We start from the raw sequence: 18,740 nt of genomic DNA, 5'->3' as shown, positions 1-18,740 counted from the left end.
TTAGTTTAATACTAGAGATTTTTATTCTAGAACTGATAAATGTTCAATCTATGGAGCACATTACTAAATGAGAAAAAATAGCTGTAGGGAAATTATGATGAATTTAGAATAATAAACTAATTTTATAGCATGAAACAGATTGTTTTAGGATGAGATCACAATTAATCTACAATAGTGTGAAAATCAAATATTACAACAAGATGAGAAAATTGTTAGATAGAGTCTTCTATAATAAAAGGTGGGTCTTCAAAAATTTAAATGTTTAAAGCTACATATGTAGTTCAAGAAACAAAAAAGTTTTTTTTGGGGGGGGGGGGAGCATGAAATCCTAATGTTTCAGTCACTCCCATCTGAACTACAAATATATTAGAGGAAAATTTTTTATGCATTGTTAATGTATTTTTTTGTACTAACATATTTAAATTATACTATATAATATTAATTTAAATTTGAAATTCAACTTATGCATATATAGCATACATTTATAACTTCTTTAGTATATGTAGTTCAAGCACAAAAAGAGGGGGGGGGGGAGTCCACCCTAAAATCTATTGGTTTGGATAGTAGTTTATTTGAAAAAATTTATTTATTTATATTATCAACACATTTACAATTACTTTTTATTTTGCATATGTTACGTTAGAAAAATTTTACACTATTTTTTAAAAAAATTATCCCACATACACACTTAAGTCACTTCCATTTGAACCGCATATATTTTAACGTTAAAACTTTTACACTTTTTTTAACTAAAACTTTTACATGGATTGGCATTATCCAGTAATTATATACCATCTTTTTTTTATTTTTTTTTATCAAATATCATCAATTTACGGCTATACCTGCCTCCTTTTCCTAATCCTCCTTTTTTTTTTTTTGTCAGTAACGATACATTTGTATAACCTACTCTATCCTAATCTAGGGGGAGGGGGAACCTAAGGAGGCTGTGGTGGGAGCTAGTGGATATACAGACCCAACTAAACTAAGAGAGTACTATGACACAACCCTTAGATTTTTTTCACTGCAGGTGAGGTTTGAACCCTCAACCTACAGCCCAAGGAGTGACTTAAGTCCCTCCCTGATGGCCACTGAGCCATTGGCCCAGTGGTTGGCTGTACCTCCTCCTTACTCCTGCAAAAACAGTCTTTGGAAAAACTTGCCAATATCTAGGTAGGATGTGATAATGCTGTCAGGCATGAAATGACGAATCACTGGTGGTGTTTTATCATTAGTATTCCAAGATTTTAACATAAGCTGCTATTTGGTCTAGTTGAAATTCCCAGCACTTTACCATTGATGTGTGTGTCGTGAACTGCAAAATCTGGAGTTATCTAGGTAGGATGTAACAGTGCTATCAGGCATGACATGACAAATTGCTAGTTGAATTTTACCTCTCCAAGATTTTAATGTAATACTTTAATTTCCTCTAATTTCAACACTCATATGCGTCGCGCAAAATGTGACTTAGAGAGAAATACAGTTTTTATATCCAAACTTCAGCACATGAGCGGTTTTAGTTTCTAAATTTTGGATAAAAATAAATTTGGTACCCAATCTTTCAGCTATTGGGCACATTTAATACCCTTGACGAATTTTTTCAAATTGCTATCGAAAAAGGTCATGTGATAGTCACATGTTTGACAACTGTTATATTAAAAAAATACCAAAAAACGTAAAATATCCTTTTGATACTAAGTATCACGTTAAATATCCTTCTGACACTAACTAATTCGTTTAAGGACTAATAATTTTATCAAAAGGATATTTTACATATTTTGGCATTTTTTTATATAATAGTTGCTGGATATGTGATTATTACGTGACTTTTTCTAGCAATAATTTAGGAAAAAACTATCAAGGGTATTAAGTGTGCTCAAATATTGAAAGCTTGGGTAGCAAATTTGTTTTCGTCCAAAATTTGGAGAATTTTATATTTTTCTCATTGATTTATTCAGATTACTTTACTATTTGAGTAAATTTTATATAAACTGACAGTGTATACATTATTACTATTAAATTTATATCACATATCATTCATCCAAAATTGAAAGTGTATACAATGTCAGTATAGAAAAGATTAATCCTTATTATTTATTATTTATGTATGTTTGGTGAAGGCAAAGCTTGACATTATCTAAGGTGGGATATTACAATGCTGTCAGGCATGACATGAAGAATCGCTAATGGTATTTTGCCTGTGCTGCTCCAAGATTTCATAATGACAGTTCAATTCTGTTTGATCGAATTTCTCAGTGCTCATATAAAGTCACATAAAATCGGACTAATTTAGAGTAGCTTACCATTGAGTTTTCGTGTATACGTGGTAGACGCAAAACCTAAAACTATCTAGATGAGATGGAATGGTAAATTTCCTCGAAAAAAAAAGGTAAATTGCCAGTGGTAATTTACCTTTACTATTCCAATATTCCAGTTGAATACTTTGAATTCGTCTGAATGAAATTCTCAGCAGTTATATAAGTTGCAAAAAATGAGGAACTTTTTCAAAATACTTTACTAATTATGTATATTTGGTGAAGGCAAAACTAGGACTGAAAAATGAACTAAACGACTCGATACGTGAATCGAGTTTGGTTTGGTAAAAGCTCGTTCGACCAACCTCCTTGATTTTAAGTATTCTCATATTCATGTCTATCACTTAAAAATATCGTAATTTACAATCGCTTTTTGTAGGTGGGCTCTTTTGGAATAATGTAAGTTCTGAAGTGTTAAATCAATAAATTTCAAAAGAGAGAATAAAAGTGGTTTCTATGTCAAAATTTTAGACAAAAAATGCAAATTTTTTTTTTTGAGAAATCATGTGCAATTTAAAAAATAGATAATGATTTGAGAATTTTAATAATTAATGCGCCTCTTTTTGGTAGTTTATCCTATTCCCTGATTGCAAAGAATAGAAATTCTGAAATGATAGAGAGATGGGCATGGCTTGGATTGAATTGAAGCATGCAAAATGGGAGCTATAGAGCCAAATTTTTTTGCACAGAATTATTATCAGGATTTATAATTTCAACGACAAGATGATAAAGCAAAGACTAGATATGGGACCGCTACTTTTCTTAAGGTTTTGGTCTCTATTGCACTGCAGTTTGATCAAGGCATGGCCCGTGACTCCAATTTGGATCATGTGAATTTTTTCTCATTTTCTCTTTTATTTCTGAATCTATTTGTCACCCTAACCAAAAGGCTAATAGCGAACTACAAGAAATTCTTGTGGTCAGTACCACTACAAAAAAAGGATATGCAAAAAAATTTGCAATTTTTTTTTTGTATGGTAAGAAGAGAAAGTGAAAGGACGAGCAGCTCATGACAAAAAAAGAGACAAATGATTTGCAAGAAATGGGCAATAGAAAGTGAGTTAACCTTGGGACTTGGTGGTGGGAATGTGGCAGAAGTCTATCTTGGACCAATTGTTGATTGTGCAGACAACCATAACATTCTCCTTGGATTTTTCATCCTTTGTTATTCCTCCAATTCAAACTTCAAATCTCAAATCTCATTCCTTGGTGTTGCATTGTTGTAAAGTAAAAGGTAAATATTAAACAAGTACCAATTATGTTGCTATGATTTGCCCAACAACATGTCAACTTTTACCCAATTCATGGTAGTAATTAATTAACTTGAAACAACTGTTTTGTCAAATTCTTTTTAATCAACAAGATACAAATCAAGTGTCATTGAACACAAGAAATGAAAACTCTGAACTGATAAATATGGGTTAAATCTTTAATACACTAACCGTGTATATATTAGCGAGTCTAAATATATACCACATATGTAAATAAGATGTTTAAATTCAAATTAAAATGATATATTATGCATCTAAATCTGTCAACGTATATACGAGGTTGGTGTATACTGTATACATTTTAGATGTGGCATTCAACTTTATGTTTTGTGCGGTTTCGTCCGGTTATTGTACATGTTTAAAGTTTTGGTGTACAAATACATCATTATATTATACTAAATATATGTTAAATATTTTATTCGTGTACATCACTTTTACTTCAAATACAAAATAATGTAATGTAATTGTATACCGGATAATAGAAATATTTCAACAGCCAGACATAATCGTGCCAAATTCCAACCACACTGAATCCTCTCTGCAACTTTACCACTAATATGTAGTACAGGTTTGCTGAATTCTGGACCTTATGTGCTTGGTTAAAATTTCAAATTGTAACTGCGTTATGAATATTAGAAACGTAAGAAAGGGACTTTTTTTTTGTTAGATATATAACACAATAACACAAATTGCAAAATCAAGTGTAACATTATCAACTGTTGTGACATCTCACATAAATACTTAATTTTTATCTCAGGGAAAATTTATTACACCTTCATTGTCTCAAAACCTTAAGAACCGATCACTCTCAAATCCCTATACACAAAATTTCTTGATGATGTATGTGTGTTTGGATATGAATTATCTGCCAAAAATTATTTACTTGCATTACAAACACATTTTTCAATACATCTTTTAACTTTTTAATCAAATTTTTATCTCATATACATCACGTCGCAAAAAGTGCTACAGTAATTATTTCAGATAATATTTGGAACTTTAGAAATGGCATGATATTATAATGAATGTGTGAGATAATTATGAAATATATAACGTAATATTTGATTGTCAATGGAATATCGAAACTAAGTAGAATGTATAGGATATTCATTTACCATATGACGTAGTATTTAATTATCAATGGAACATTGAAAGTAAATAAGATGGTGCATTTTATATCTTGAAACCACATATCACACCTCATGTCTCTTGAGATTTCTCTAGTTTGAGACAGTTGGGCCTCAAAGGTTGCATGCAAAATTCCAAGTATTCTATGTCTAAGAGGCTGTTTTGTCATGATCTACTGGTCTTCATATATGCGTCTTTATTCCGTTGGGAATTGTTTCTCCTTTTATCGCTGCAAAAGACCCCAAACCAGTAACTAATCGTCTATCTTATATCACCACCCATCAGTATTCCTTTCTCCCTCTTTCTCTCTTCTCGTGACAAAAGCTGATGCAGCTTTGATTCAGATTTGGTACAGTATCTTTCTGTGCCAAGTCAAAAAGTTTTGCAGACTTAATTTGGTACTACAGTGTTTTGGCAATGCAAAACTGAACTTAGATGCTGGTCGGAAGCAGAGAAGTGGAAAGAAGGATGATGAAGTTTCAATCACCTTTATTCTTGTTTTGTTTTCTTTCAATAGCAATACTAGGAATTTGTAAAGCTGAAGATTCTCTACCACTCAATGATGATGTTCTAGGCCTCATTGTCTTCAAGTCAGCTATTTACGATCCATTTTCCCATCTAGAATCCTGGAGTGAAGATGACAGCTCCCCATGCGCGTGGGAGTTCATAAAATGCAATCCAAGAAATGGCAGAGTTTCTGAAGTATCCCTTGATGGATTAGGCTTATCAGGCAAGATGGGAAGAGGCCTGGAAAAATTGCAGGATTTGAAGGTACTTTCTTTGTCAAACAACAATTTAACTGGTAGTATTAGTCCAGAGTTTGCTCTTATAACTGGCCTAGAAAGACTTAACCTTAGTCAGAATAACCTCAATGGTAACATTCCATCTTCTGTTGCAAACATGAGCTCAATCCAGTTCCTAGACCTATCAGAGAATTCATTATCAGGGCCTATTTCTGATGATTTATTCGAAAACTGTCAATCGCTAAGGTTCATTTCTTTAGCTGGAAATCACCTTGAAGGGGCATTTCCCACAACCCTGTCTAGATGCGTAAACTTGAACCATCAGAACATGTCCAATAACCATTTCTCTGGTGACCCAAATTTTAAAGAAATGTTTCAATCCTTGACTAGGCTCCGGACATTGGATCTTTCGAATAATGAGCTATCAGGACAATTACCGTTTGGCATTTCAGCTATGCATAACTTGAAAGAGCTTCTGTTACAAGGAAATCACTTCTCTGGATCAATACCAACTGATATTGGATTCTGTCCACATTTAAGTACATTAGACTTCAGTCATAATCTTTTCACTGGAGCACTTCCAGAGTCACTTCAGAGACTCAATGCTCTTAACTTTTTTAGTTTGTCAAATAATGTTCTGGATGGAGATTTCCCTCAGTGGATTAACAAGCTGAGCAGCCTGGAATATTTGGACTTCTCAGGCAACAATTTACAGGGATCACTGCCAATGTCTATTGGTGAAATGAATGCATTGGAGTTTCTTGATTTGTCGAATAATGGACTAACAGGAAACATTCCCACGTCCATGGCTTTGTGTGGCAGCCTTTCAGTGATCCAGTTGAGTGGAAATGCCCTCAATGGTAGCATTCCAGAAGGCCTGTTTGACATGGAGTTGAATGAGTTAGATTTGTCAAGAAATGAGCTCACTGGTTCAATTCCATCTGGCTCGAGTGAACTGTTTGAGTCTCTCCAAGTGCTAGATTTGTCGGGGAACAATCTAACAGGAGGTTTACCAGCAGAAATGGGGTTGTATTCCAAGTTAAGATACTTGAATTTGTCATGGAATAGTTTTCAGTCAAGACTGCCCCCAGAAATTGGATACTACCAGAATCTCACTGTGTTAGATCTTCGAAACAGTGCTCTAACTGGATCAATCCCAGAAGATATATGTGATTCCGGAAGCATACGAATTCTTCAACTAGATGAAAATTCATTGACAGGGCCGATTCCAAATGAGATAGGCAATTGTTCATCCCTATTCTTGTTGTAAGTCTTTGATCTATCCAAGATTCAGTTTTTTTATTTTTATTTCCTGATATTTTCTTCAATGATAAGAATATTCTTTACAACTCTCTATTGCAGGAGCTTATCCTACAATAGCTTAACAGGTCCCATACCCCCATCTGTTTCTCTGTTGAAGAAGCTCAAGATTCTGAAGCTGGAATTCAACCAACTTAGTGGAGAGATACCTCAAGATCTTGGAAAATTGGAAAATCTTCTTGCAGTGAACATATCCTACAATAGGCTCATTGGTAGACTTCCTGCTGGGCCTGGGAGCATATTTCAGAACTTAGATCAGAGTGCATTGGAAGGAAATTTGGGTATTTGCTCTCCCCTCTTGAGGGGACCTTGCAAAATGAATGTTCCAAAGCCTTTAGTTCTTGATCCATATGCTTATGGCAATCATGGAGGTGATCAGAACCAAGACGATGAGCCTTCAAGAAGTACAAGAAGTTTTAGGCATCACAGATTCCTCAGTGTTTCAGCCATTGTTGCAATTTCAGCAGCTGCTGTGATAGCTGTTGGTGTGATGGTTATAACTTTAATTAATGCTTCTGCTAGAAGAAAACTTGCCTTCGTTGATAACGCTCTAGAAAGCATGTGCTCAAGTTCAACAAAGTCTGGCAGTGTAGCCGCAGGGAAGCTCATTTTGTTCGACTCAAAATCTTCTCCAGATTGGATTAGCTCTAGTCTTGAATCAATACTGAACAAGGCAGCCGAAATCGGGGGAGGAGTCTTCGGAACCGTTTACAAGGCTTCATTGGGTGGGGAAGGAAAGGTTGTAGCTATCAAGAAACTGGTGACATCAAATATAGTGGAGTATCCTGAAGACTTTGATCGAGAAGTCCGAACTTTAGGCAGAGCGAGGCATCAAAACCTGATTCCTCTCAGAGGATACTACTGGACTCCTCAGTTGCAGCTTCTGGTTTCTGATTATGCTCCTGAAGGAAGCTTACAGGCGAAACTTCACGAGAGGCCACCATCAGCTGCACCCCTGACTTGGGCCACCAGATTCAAGATTGTGCTAGGAACAGCAAAGGGACTTGCTCATTTGCATCATTCAATCCGTCCACCAATAATTCACTACAACGTAAAGCCTAGCAACATTCTTCTTGATGAACATATGAATCCCAAGATATCAGATTTCGGCCTGGCAAGACTGCTAACGAAGCTCGATAAACATGTGATAAGCAGCAGATTTCAGAGTGCATTAGGCTATGTTGCACCTGAATTAGCATGCCAGAGCTTGCGAGTCAATGAAAAATGCGATGTCTTCGGCTTTGGAGTGCTGATCCTTGAGATAGTAACTGGTAGAAGACCTGTAGAGTATGGAGAAGACAATGTTATGATTCTGAGTGATCATGTTAGAGTCTTGCTTGAACAAGGGAATGCGTTGGATTGTGTTGATCCTAGCATGGGGAATTATCCAGAGGATGAGGTTTTGCCAGTTCTAAAATTAGCCCTTGTCTGCACTTCTCAGATACCTTCGAGTAGGCCTTCCATGGCAGAAGTGGTGCAAATTTTGCAAGTCATCAAGACCCCGCTTCCACAGAGGATGGAAGCATTTTAAGAAGATTAATCCATGATCAACAGATGAAGCATTTTACCCTTTTTTTCTAATCTGTCTTGGGCAGGAAAATGTAGTAAAATCTTATCCTCCTGAGGTTCTACCACTATTTTGTGTTGTTAATTTCCCTTTCTTTTGATGATGTTATTTACTATCACTTGTTTGCAATTGTATTACAAAGTAATTAGCAGCACCTTTTTTTTTTGGTTGGAAGGATGAAACCAGTGAGGGAATGGAAAGTGAATTCGAATTGGAAATTCAAAGGAAATGACAATGCAAAACAAAACTAAACAAGAAAATTCATCCTAAATTAATAAGAATGAAAATGATTCAAAATTTATCTTATGATGTGTAAACAGTTAATTCTATGTAGGCAATTTAAACTCCATCTTTTTTTGTCTTGGTTTTATTACTAAGTAAAGAAAAAGAAAAAGGAATTGGATGTAATAGCTAGCATTAAGATAGTTAAGCAAAAATAGTTGGCTAGTACTCAAATGTACATCTGTTGACCAATTTTGGAGTTGCCATCATTAGGAATTTATTTTAACCACAGGTTAGGCATTCCCCCACTATTTTTTTTTCACTTAGGGGGTGTCCCAACCTTTTCTTTATTTGACCAGACAAATCCCCTTAAGGCCAGCAGAGCCCTGCCCAAGGATGTCAGCAATTTTACCACAGCAAGGTCGAACACGGACCTTACCGTAAAGACGGACTTACCAGTCCCGGTCGTGCTACTCGCATTCCCCCACTATTTATTTTTATCAATGATTACACATTGCCTTCAAATAATAATCATTTCTCTTGAGTTCAAGTTTGGGTGACACATAAACCCTATAAACTATAGAAACTGCAAGCTCAAAATAGGCTCCTATCAAAAAGGGTGTTAGCAATTAATCCAGCAATGAAAAAATTTCATTCTCTTGCTAGTAGACCAAGAATAATTCACCTTTTCACCATCTTCTAAAATGCCAAATGTACAAAATCCATTTATACAGTAAATGTAACAATAGTCGGTTTAAGTCTTGCACAAAAGTTCATGAGCCTTGATCCATTCACCAGATTTGCAATATGTATCCTTCAACGTGGTGTAAGTATATGTATCAGGCTGAATCCCTGATACTCGCATATCTTGCATTAAACAAACCCTTGCAGTATATTTCCTATTTCACAATAAAAGTTCATTCTGGGAAAATGGTCAGTTTAGTTCCTAAACTTTTTCATTAGTGCCAATTTAGTCCCTAACTTTTATTCCTAATCAATGTAATATGCGAACTTATTTTGCAGTTCCAAATTAAGAACCTCCACAGCAGGGTTACCACCTAAAACCAATCTGGTTCCTAATTGGCCAAGTTAAAAGGGGTATTTTGGGAACATCACACACGAGACTGTAATAAATCAAGTAAATCATGTAGAAAATCACAACATTAAACTTTTAAAAGTTTTATTTGGTGATTTGTTACACAATTCAAAAGTTTTATCTGGTGATTTTTAGTACAATTTATTTATTTTATTACAGTCCTATGAGTGACGTTCTCATAATATCCCTATTTAGTTGGTCCATTAGGAGCCAAATCAGTTTTAGGTAGCGGTGTTATAGCAAAGGTCTTTAATTAGAGCTGCAAAATAAGTTCAAGTATTAAATGGATCAGAAATAAAAATTAGGAACTAAATCAACACCAAAAAAAAAAATTAGAGACGAAATTGGCCATTTTCTCAAAGTTTCTTTTTAGCTGTACAGAGGCTCACAAGAAAGTTGTCACCCCTGTTGAAAACTTCAACCTCATTTTAGCTAGCTGGTCAGCACGAAAGTTTTCCTCTCACCAATTATGGACTGCTTTGCATTCCAAGTCCTTCATTCACACGTGTATCCTATTCGCGTACAAGTATGCAACATCTGATCTTCCATGCTTGTTTGAAACCAAAATTCAGCAATAATGTTGCCAGGGGCTCCATGCTTCCCTACAAATCACTTCCACACAAACAAAGTTGGTGGTGCAAAGAAAAAGAAATAATTACCTCCAGGAAGCAAGGGAGGGAGACAATGCCAAGGTCACAATTCATGATGGCTAAAGAGAAAAATGCAAAGGTACTGTAAAACAACAATATTGCATGCACAAAACTGGACATTCTTTGGATACAAATCGAGGACTGACTAATACCAAGAGATGGACTTGAAGAATTCATTTTCCTTTGGGGTTTTAAACACTGTATAGGAATAAGGTGCTACCAACTTGCACTGCCAGCAGTGGCGGAGCTGGAAAAAATTTTCAGTGGGGGCAAAAACAATTCTAAAATTTTTTACCTATTCTTTTTCTAGTTTTTTAAGAAAAAAAATATTCACCTACAAGTACAAATAAGTACAAATGATACATATATTCAATGAAAAATATAAAAAGACAAACTCAAAATTATTAATGTAATAATAATTTTATTTCAAAAAGCAAACTAAACCATTTACAATTGCTCATGACAAGTTTTCATATTTTGACAATGGTTTACAACCTTTTCATTTTAAACTTTACGAAGTATATTTTTCTCAATATAAGTAACTAAATAATTATTCATCCAAGTGTCTTCCATTCTATTTCGTAACCTATTCTTCACTATATTCATAACTGAAAAAACCCTTTTTACGGTAGTTGTAACAACAGGTAAAATCAAAGGCAACTTTAGGAGCATATAAATCAATGGATACACAAAACTCCGGGGGACACATTTAAAATTATATTAAATTTTTATGGGTATTATAAAAATTTAAGGGAGACAGTGAAGGCCCGTGCCCCAACATAAATCCGCCCCTGACTGCCAGTGCAAGCCTTTACCCAATAACGGAAGACCATAATTCTCCATATTTTCTGTCTATCAAGATCTACAAATGACCTTATAAGTTGGAACCCTAAATTTGATGCAATAAATTATTTTTCAAGATGGTAATAACCATGTAATCTGTCTACAAAGTCATCATATGTGAAGAAAATGGGCATCCATCCATGTATTACTGTTCTGAATCAAAAGAATGGAGGCACAACTTTTTACTTGTATTCAGGCCTGGCAGTCCTAAACCACATCTCAGCTTCACCTAGAAACAAAGAAGATAACCCTAATAGAACAGGCCAAACATAGCAGCTCTGACTCGAGCAAAACATTAAACTTAAAACATAAGCAGGAAGATAGCTACTAAGAAACATTAGTAGAAGGTTAAATATTGAGTGACGATATGGTAGTATCAGTCCTATGAACTTTGTTACTTTTAGGTAAGGGATTGTTTCTCATTCTGATAACCTGAAGTGCGTAGATAGTAAATTTTTGGAACCAAAACTAAACTATATTTCCGAATTCATGACTGCTGCCAATTTAACAGTGATTAAACCAGCAAAATTTATAACCAAAAACCACATGAGGACCTGGCAGAATGCACGTACACTTTGCTGAAACTACTTTTTTTTTTCTCCCACCGGCAACTGTCAAGTTTAAGATTTGAACCTTGAATTAGGTAGCGAGGAGGACTCTCCTATCCACTAGATCCAAGTTCATCGCATAAAACTGCCCAATTTTCTGCATTCATTTCATTTTCAGCATTCCAATTGCAAAAATATATAGGCCGTTGAAGATCAAGAAGTACTTGACACACAACAAGAGGACAATTTGCAAGTTTCTAATAAAAGAACAAATATCCAAATTTTTGATACAACTATAAGCAGAAATTACTTTTTTCTTTTTTCTTTTTCAATTATGTTCAAATTCGGCGTAAGAAAAATCCAAACTCCATATGCAAACAACCTCAACGTAAGGAATTTTTGAAAGTAGAATCGAGATATTAAGTACCAAGAACACAAAAAAAAAAAAAAAATCTAGCCTGGTCCATCTACAAGGAAAACACTTGCTATGGTAGAATGCAGCCATGCATGAGAAATCTTGATAGGGGACAAATCCAGATTGAAGAAAAATGGGAAAAACTTATGATTGAGCGAAAGAAGAAATTTGTGGATCAGATGCAGGGACACCAATCTTCAAAGTCTACTAGGAAAATGTGAATTATATAACAACTTAGGCATTGTCACACTTTACCCCACTCAACCTTAAATATACACACTTTACCCCATTAAAACTAGTCAAAGTTATAAATACAAAAAAAAAAAAAAGCAAGTGTAATAACATTATTGCCCTTTTATTCAAGAAATTATCTATAACTTAATATCATTTCCTTTTAGTGCTAAAATACTTACATCTTCTCTATCTTATCAATGAGACAAAAATATCAAACTAAATAACTAAAGAAAGTTAATATTTAGATTATATCCTTCAAATATTTCTTCTTGGATTAAGGTTTGTATTTATATATGTTTTGTTCATTTTATTAGACTTTAAGTCAAACATAAAGGATAGATAACACAACACTAAATTAAGCACAAATACATTTTTTTAAAAAAAGAGATAATACAAAACTTATTTTTTCTTTTTTTTTTAAAATATTTTTTTGTTATTTTAATTTATTTTAAGTTTTAAACAAATATTATTGTCTTTTTTATTTTTCAAATTAATCCAATATTAAATTCTTAATCAAAATTGCTAAAAATGGCTGATGCGTCTCATTTTTAAACTTAGAGAAGGAAATGGAGATTAAATCAAATTTAATTTTGTTATGATACATCAACAAAAAATGACAACAATATTAGCCTAAAAGTTCACATAAAAACTAAAATAATAAATACAACTTTTTAAAAAATAATTTTAGTATTACCTCTTTTTTAAAAAAAATTGGAAATTGTGATTAACTTACTATTGTATTATTTATCCATTTTGTTTGACTTAAAGTATAGTAAATTGAACAAAGCATACATAAAAGTGAATATTCCTCCAATAGGAAAAATTCTAAGGATATAAACTAAATGTAAACTTTTTTTTTTTGATATTGTTTTATAGTTGATACAATAGAGAAGATTATATTTATTAGTAATGAAAAGAAATAAGACTAAGGCTCCGTTTGTTTCGGGTGAAAATGTTTTCCAAGAAAATATTTTCCTAATTTCCCGTGTTTGGTTGCACAAAAGTTACTGAAAACATTTTCCTATGTAAAATATTTTCATTCATCTTATGGAAAACAACTTCCCTTCCAAACTTATTGAAGTTGTTTTCCGAAATGCATGCATCCCGCCTGTAGTATGTTCCAAACTTACTGAAAACATCTTGTAGTATATTCTTTTTTTTTTTTAGTGTAAACAGGAGGACTCGAATCCAAGACCTCTCCCTTACACTCCCTCCCCCGTACCACCCAACCCTCCCCTAGTATATTCAAAAAAAAAAAAAAACCTCATCCTGCTCATCCTATGCTAGTAATTAATTATGTATAATAGGGACATTCTTTTCTAGAGAAACTTTCAGCAGTGAGAATGCAAGATATATGTCATAATAAGCATTGCATGTGATTGATATTTGACACTAAATGAACAGCAATTTATTTATTGCTTAAGGAGATATTTTTTATTCATATATACATTTCTCCAAGATTTTTTAAAGTTAAACAATGAGATAAATTTTTTTATTTTGCATGGGAAGAAGTATGTAGTTATAATATGCAGAAAGTAAAGATAGAGATAAAAGTGAAAATATTTCAAAAGTTAAACAAACACCAGAAAAATGAAATAAGAAAATATTTTCAATAAGCTAACCAAACACCTGAAAATGCTGAAAGGGAAATGATTTTCATGGAAAATTACTTCCACGAAAAATATTTTCTCAAGGAAAACATTTTACTTCCAACCAAACAGACCCTAAGATATAGATAATTTCATGAATAAAAAGGTAATAATATCATAGCACTCCTTTTTTTTTCTAACTTTGACTAGTATATATGAGGTAAAATGTATATATTTACATTTGAAGGAGGTAAACAGTAACTACCCCTAAGTTCAGGGGGGCAAAATGTTATAAATCTGTATATATATATAGGAAAAATGACCGGTTTCATCCCTCATATTTTATAAAATTATTCTTTTCGTCCCTCACTTTTAAAACGAAGCAATTTCATCCTTGACATTTAAAAACTGAAGTTATTACATCCCTGAACCCAATTTTCAATATGAATCAAACCATCTATCAACATAATTACAAATTTTGGAGGTATAATTGGTAGATCACTTGACTAACTCAACTTGATATTCACGTGAAATTTAATGAAACCAAAAATAAAAAATAAAAAATTATAACATAAAAAAGAAGAATTAATCTTTCCTACATTGTCATTGTATACACTGATGGGTTTATGTACTTGTCATATCGTTTCAATTTAAATTTAAACACCAAATTTTGTATTTATGATATACATGTAGACTCACAAGCGTATATACTAACGGTACATGAAAAGATTTACCCAAAAAAGAAATCCTATTATTCCAAGACAAAGAATGACCTTTTATGATATACTTTTTATTTTTTTTGGTTCAATAAATGTCATGTGAATATGATCTATCAATTCTATCTCCGAAATTTATTACTGGGTTATTGGATGGTTTGATTCAAATTGACAATTAGGTTCAGGGATGTAATAGGTTTAATTTTTAAATGTCAGGGACCAAATTGCTTTGTTTTAAAAGTGAAGGACGAAAAGAATATTTTTGTTAAATGTAACGGATGAAATAAGTCATTTTTCCATATATATATTTAAAGTTGAAGGAAGTAAAGTGTGTATTCCCCAAAGTGTCATTAACCCTACCTGATTCTGGAATTAAAAAGATAGAAAAAAAAAGAGAAAAGATCCGAAGTAAGATTTTTACCCGGGAAGGGTCCGTGCTAGTTTAACCCGTCACAAAACTTCACAAAAAGGTTTCCAAATACACATGCTCAAACTCAAAGCTCAGGCCTTTTGACGGGAGAAAAACGAAAGACAAAAGGAAAAGCTCCGGGGCCGTCACTCTCGGCAAATCTTCCGCTCGCCGGCCGGCGGACGCCCTATAACAGTCGGATCCTTACATGGCAAGCAACAACAGCAGCAATCAGTCTCAGTCTCAGGCGCCGGGATACCGCCCATATCGGCTGAAGAAAATTCTCAATTCCCACACGCGGGCTATATCGTGCGTGAAGTTCGCCAACAACGGCGAGCTCTTCGCTTCCTCTTCCTTAGACAAAACCCTAATTGTCTGGTCCGCTGAAACCCTAACCCAAATTTCCCGCCTCATCGGTCACTCCGACGGCGTCTCCGACCTGGCCTGGTCCCCCGACTCCACCTACGTCTGCTCCGCTTCTGACGACCGCACCCTCCGCATTTGGCGAGCACGCTCCGCCGAATGCGTCAAAACTCTCCGCGGCCACACCGACTTCGTCTTCTGCGTCAATTTTAACCCCCAGTCGAACCTCATCGTTTCGGGCTCCTTCGACGAAACGGTTCGGGTATGGGACGTGAAAACGGGCAAGTCGGTTCATGTAATTCGGGCCCACTCGATGCCCGTCACATCTGTGCATTTTAATAGGGACGGATCGTTGATAGTTTCGGGTAGTCATGATGGGTCTTGCAAGATTTGGGATGCCGCAAGTGGCTCGTGCCTTATGACGCTTATTGATGATAAGGTTCCGGCGGTGTCCTTCGCAAAGTTTTCACCTAATGGCAAGTTTATTCTGGTCGCCACTTTGGATGATACTCTTGTAAGTGTAAATGTTTTCCTGTTTTACTTGGTATCATCTAAGAATCAATAGAATTTTTACTCTATTTTAAGTAGAATGGAGATCATTCATTTAGTTTATAGTTATGAAGTTGTTTAGATTCTCTCTGTTCAATTGAGATAATTAATTTGACTTGGGTCTTTTCTTTCTGGTGGCTGGGGGTGCAGAGGTTGTGGAACTATGCAGCTGGGAAGTCTTTGAAAGTGTACACCGGCCATGTGAATAGATTATATTGTATAGCGCCTACTTTCTCAGTCACAAATGGGAAGTACATTGTCAGTGGTTCAGAGGACAAATGCGTCTGCATTTGGGATCTGCAAGGAAAGAATATGCTTCAGAAGCTTGAAGGGCACACTGATGTTGTCATCTCGGTCACTTGCCATCCCATTGAGAACATGATTGTTTCTGCTGGGCTTGATAATGATAGGAGTCTGAGGATATGGGTTCAAGATTAAGGAACTTGTGACAATAGTTAAAAAGGTCAGTTTTGATCGTCCAATCCTGTAAATGTACAAATACTATTGCAGTTGAAAATTTGAGCTTTATAAGGCTTTGTGTCTTTATTGATACTCTATTAGGTTTTGCTTAAATGCTACATAGGATTTCATCTTCTACTCCATTTGGACCGACAAAATAATTCTTGCTATTTTTACCGTGTTCAATTGGTATCTTCAACTTCACATGACCTTTGCAGAAGTAGCTACTTATACATAAACAAATCTGCAGTGGGTCGCACCCACAAGACGTGAAGCTAACAATTGCCTAATGAAGGTTGGATCTGGTAACAAAGTAACACCTATCTCCAAATTCACGTTATTTTTGGCTAAAGCATCAGCACAGGACTTCCCTTTCTGCCAAAAATGAGTTTACAAATCAATCCCGACTTAATAGCATGGATCTTCCAAATCAGATTAAAATAAGTTTGATCATCTCATGCATACTGAACCAAGTAATGGAATCTACAGTAAATTGGATGTAACCATGCATAGTCTTGATTGCTAATTGAATATCATACTTAGGTTACTCGGCAATGAAAAAGGGTTTACCTTGGAGGAACATCAAAGAATTATTGGTGATTTAGGGTTGCCAACCTTATCCACTCAAGTCAAGGAGAAGGTTGAAAAACACAAGATTGATGTGGAAGGCAAATTCAAGATGACGTTGTGTCAGGGACGGCTGATATTAATGAGCAACTAATTGAGAAGGAAATTGGTAAGGGTTCTTTTTTGGAGTCTTCAACTAGTGACTTGGTTATGATTTCTATAGAAAATTCCAAGGGATGAGAAAATGTGATGAAGTCATATAAATTGTCAATTGCTGGATAATACGAAGAATGAAACTCATGGAATTTGTGTACAAAAGAATGTTGATATTGAGTCCCAGGACCTGCAATTGATGGAAGGAAAAAATAATATCTCTAAATATTTTGACGTGTGTCATGAAAGGGAAAGATTGCAAGATAAAGTAGATGAGCCTAGTATATTACAGCAGTGGTCTATTGCTGAAAAGAATCAGAAAGGGGTTGAAGAACTCAGATCATTGATGTTATTAGGAGGTCTTGGATTGGCTGAATCTTGTGTACTACTGCCTTGAAGAAAGAGACCAAATTTGTGCTACAATTCTTCAAGGCAAGAGACTTCATGGAGGTTCTCATAGGTTCTCTCCTTCAAGAGTATTTTGGCTGGAATTATCAGTAAGGAGTACAAAATTGTAATGACAACCGTGTCTGAAATAGCCACTGGTTCAAAGGTGGCACTAGTATTGGAGAAGACAGCAAATTCTCACACCAAATTATTATCAAGCAAGATTCTTTGAGCTGCAATTTGGGATATGAATATGATGATTCTTCCTAAACCCTTGGGAAGATCTAGAAACGAGTTGAGCCTTTTTTGTGTTGAGAACTTCCATGGGGTGTTAATTGATTTTGGACGTGTGGGAAACTTGCTGTTCAATTTTGGAAGTGAAGGAAGAACTGTGATGCAATTTTCTCAACTATGTTTTCTGACAACTTTGCTGATCTTACACAAATCTCCAAGCAGTTGTCCAGAGAGTAGGATGGTAAATTATCCCCATGAAAGGGGCATTGAAATTACGTTGTTGAAGGTGCTTGTCTACCTGTATAAGTGGGATCAAGAGACCAATCATGGTTCCAAGTCAGAGGTCGCGGCTTGGATCGTTTCACATCGGTTTCGGCATATCGGTCGCGGTTTCGGCAAAACACAAATTTTTGAAACATTTAATATTTTAAAAATTATGTATGATATAAAAACGCATGATAAACAAAAATAATAAAAAATTTATCAAAAATAATAAAAATTTGAGTTGACTCAGAGCTATTCGGTCGTTTCTATCTGTTTCATCCGAGTTCTTGGTGATCTATTATCACGTACTCATCTTGTCCCGATATCATATCGGAGAGCTCCGTTCTGGTTATGACTCGGTCGAGTCTTTGAACCTTGAGACCAATAGCAAACATGTATTAGAAGCGAGATGTCACATTACAAAATTTCAGTTGAGGTTGAATCTTAAGGAGGTATTGGATTACGAACTTGTGGAAGCTATAATGAGCCATGTTCCAAGGAATCAGTGCGAAATTTGCCACTTGGGTGTATTGGATGCTGGAATTGTTTTTGGTAAAAGTTGGCCGAAAGGGACTGGGCTTGTTCTTGAGTTAAGTGGTAAAATTGGAGAAAAGAATAGTTCTGATCATACACTTGCAGAAAGTTTCATTCTTGTATCTGTTCATCCCAATAGAAACCAATTTGAGATGAAGAAGATCAAG

The 18,740-nt window shown here is 34.9% G+C and overlaps 2 protein-coding genes across 2 annotated transcripts; both read left to right on the top strand.

Moving 5' to 3' along the window:
• Window positions 1-4,843: 4,843 nt before the first annotated feature.
• LOC113765403 (probably inactive leucine-rich repeat receptor-like protein kinase At3g28040) lies at window positions 4,844-8,493 on the top strand. The gene is made up of 2 exons (XM_027309567.1): window positions 4,844-6,720; window positions 6,817-8,493. The coding sequence occupies exons 1-2, from the start codon at window positions 5,147-5,149 to the stop codon at window positions 8,303-8,305; spliced, it is 3,063 nt and encodes a 1,020-aa protein (XP_027165368.1). The 5' UTR covers window positions 4,844-5,146; the 3' UTR covers window positions 8,306-8,493.
• A 6,651-nt stretch (window positions 8,494-15,144) lies between these two features.
• Window positions 15,145-16,638, top strand: LOC113765327 (COMPASS-like H3K4 histone methylase component WDR5B). The gene is made up of 2 exons (XM_027309462.1): window positions 15,145-15,940; window positions 16,126-16,638. The coding sequence occupies exons 1-2, from the start codon at window positions 15,272-15,274 to the stop codon at window positions 16,411-16,413; spliced, it is 957 nt and encodes a 318-aa protein (XP_027165263.1). The 5' UTR covers window positions 15,145-15,271; the 3' UTR covers window positions 16,414-16,638.
• Window positions 16,639-18,740: the final 2,102 nt, after the last annotated feature.

The sequence above is a fragment of the Coffea eugenioides genome, chromosome 3 (genome assembly GCF_003713205.1).
Source record: "Coffea eugenioides isolate CCC68of chromosome 3, Ceug_1.0, whole genome shotgun sequence".
NCBI classification, from domain to species: domain Eukaryota; kingdom Viridiplantae; phylum Streptophyta; class Magnoliopsida; order Gentianales; family Rubiaceae; genus Coffea; species Coffea eugenioides.
Note: the sequence above shows the minus strand (reverse complement) of the source record. Positions and strands in the feature narration are given on the sequence as shown.

Excerpts from the sequence above, each read along its gene's own strand:
- LOC113765403 (XM_027309567.1), top strand. The coding sequence starts at position 5,147 with ATGCTGGTCGGAAGCAGAGAAGTGGAAAGAAGGATGATGAAGTTTCAA. Across the intron at positions 6,721-6,816 it reads TGTTCATCCCTATTCTTGTT|GAGCTTATCCTACAATAGCT; the intron begins GTAAGTCTTTGA and ends TCTCTATTGCAG.
- LOC113765327 (XM_027309462.1), top strand. The coding sequence starts at position 15,272 with ATGGCAAGCAACAACAGCAGCAATCAGTCTCAGTCTCAGGCGCCGGGA. Across the intron at positions 15,941-16,125 it reads CCACTTTGGATGATACTCTT|AGGTTGTGGAACTATGCAGC; the intron begins GTAAGTGTAAAT and ends CTGGGGGTGCAG.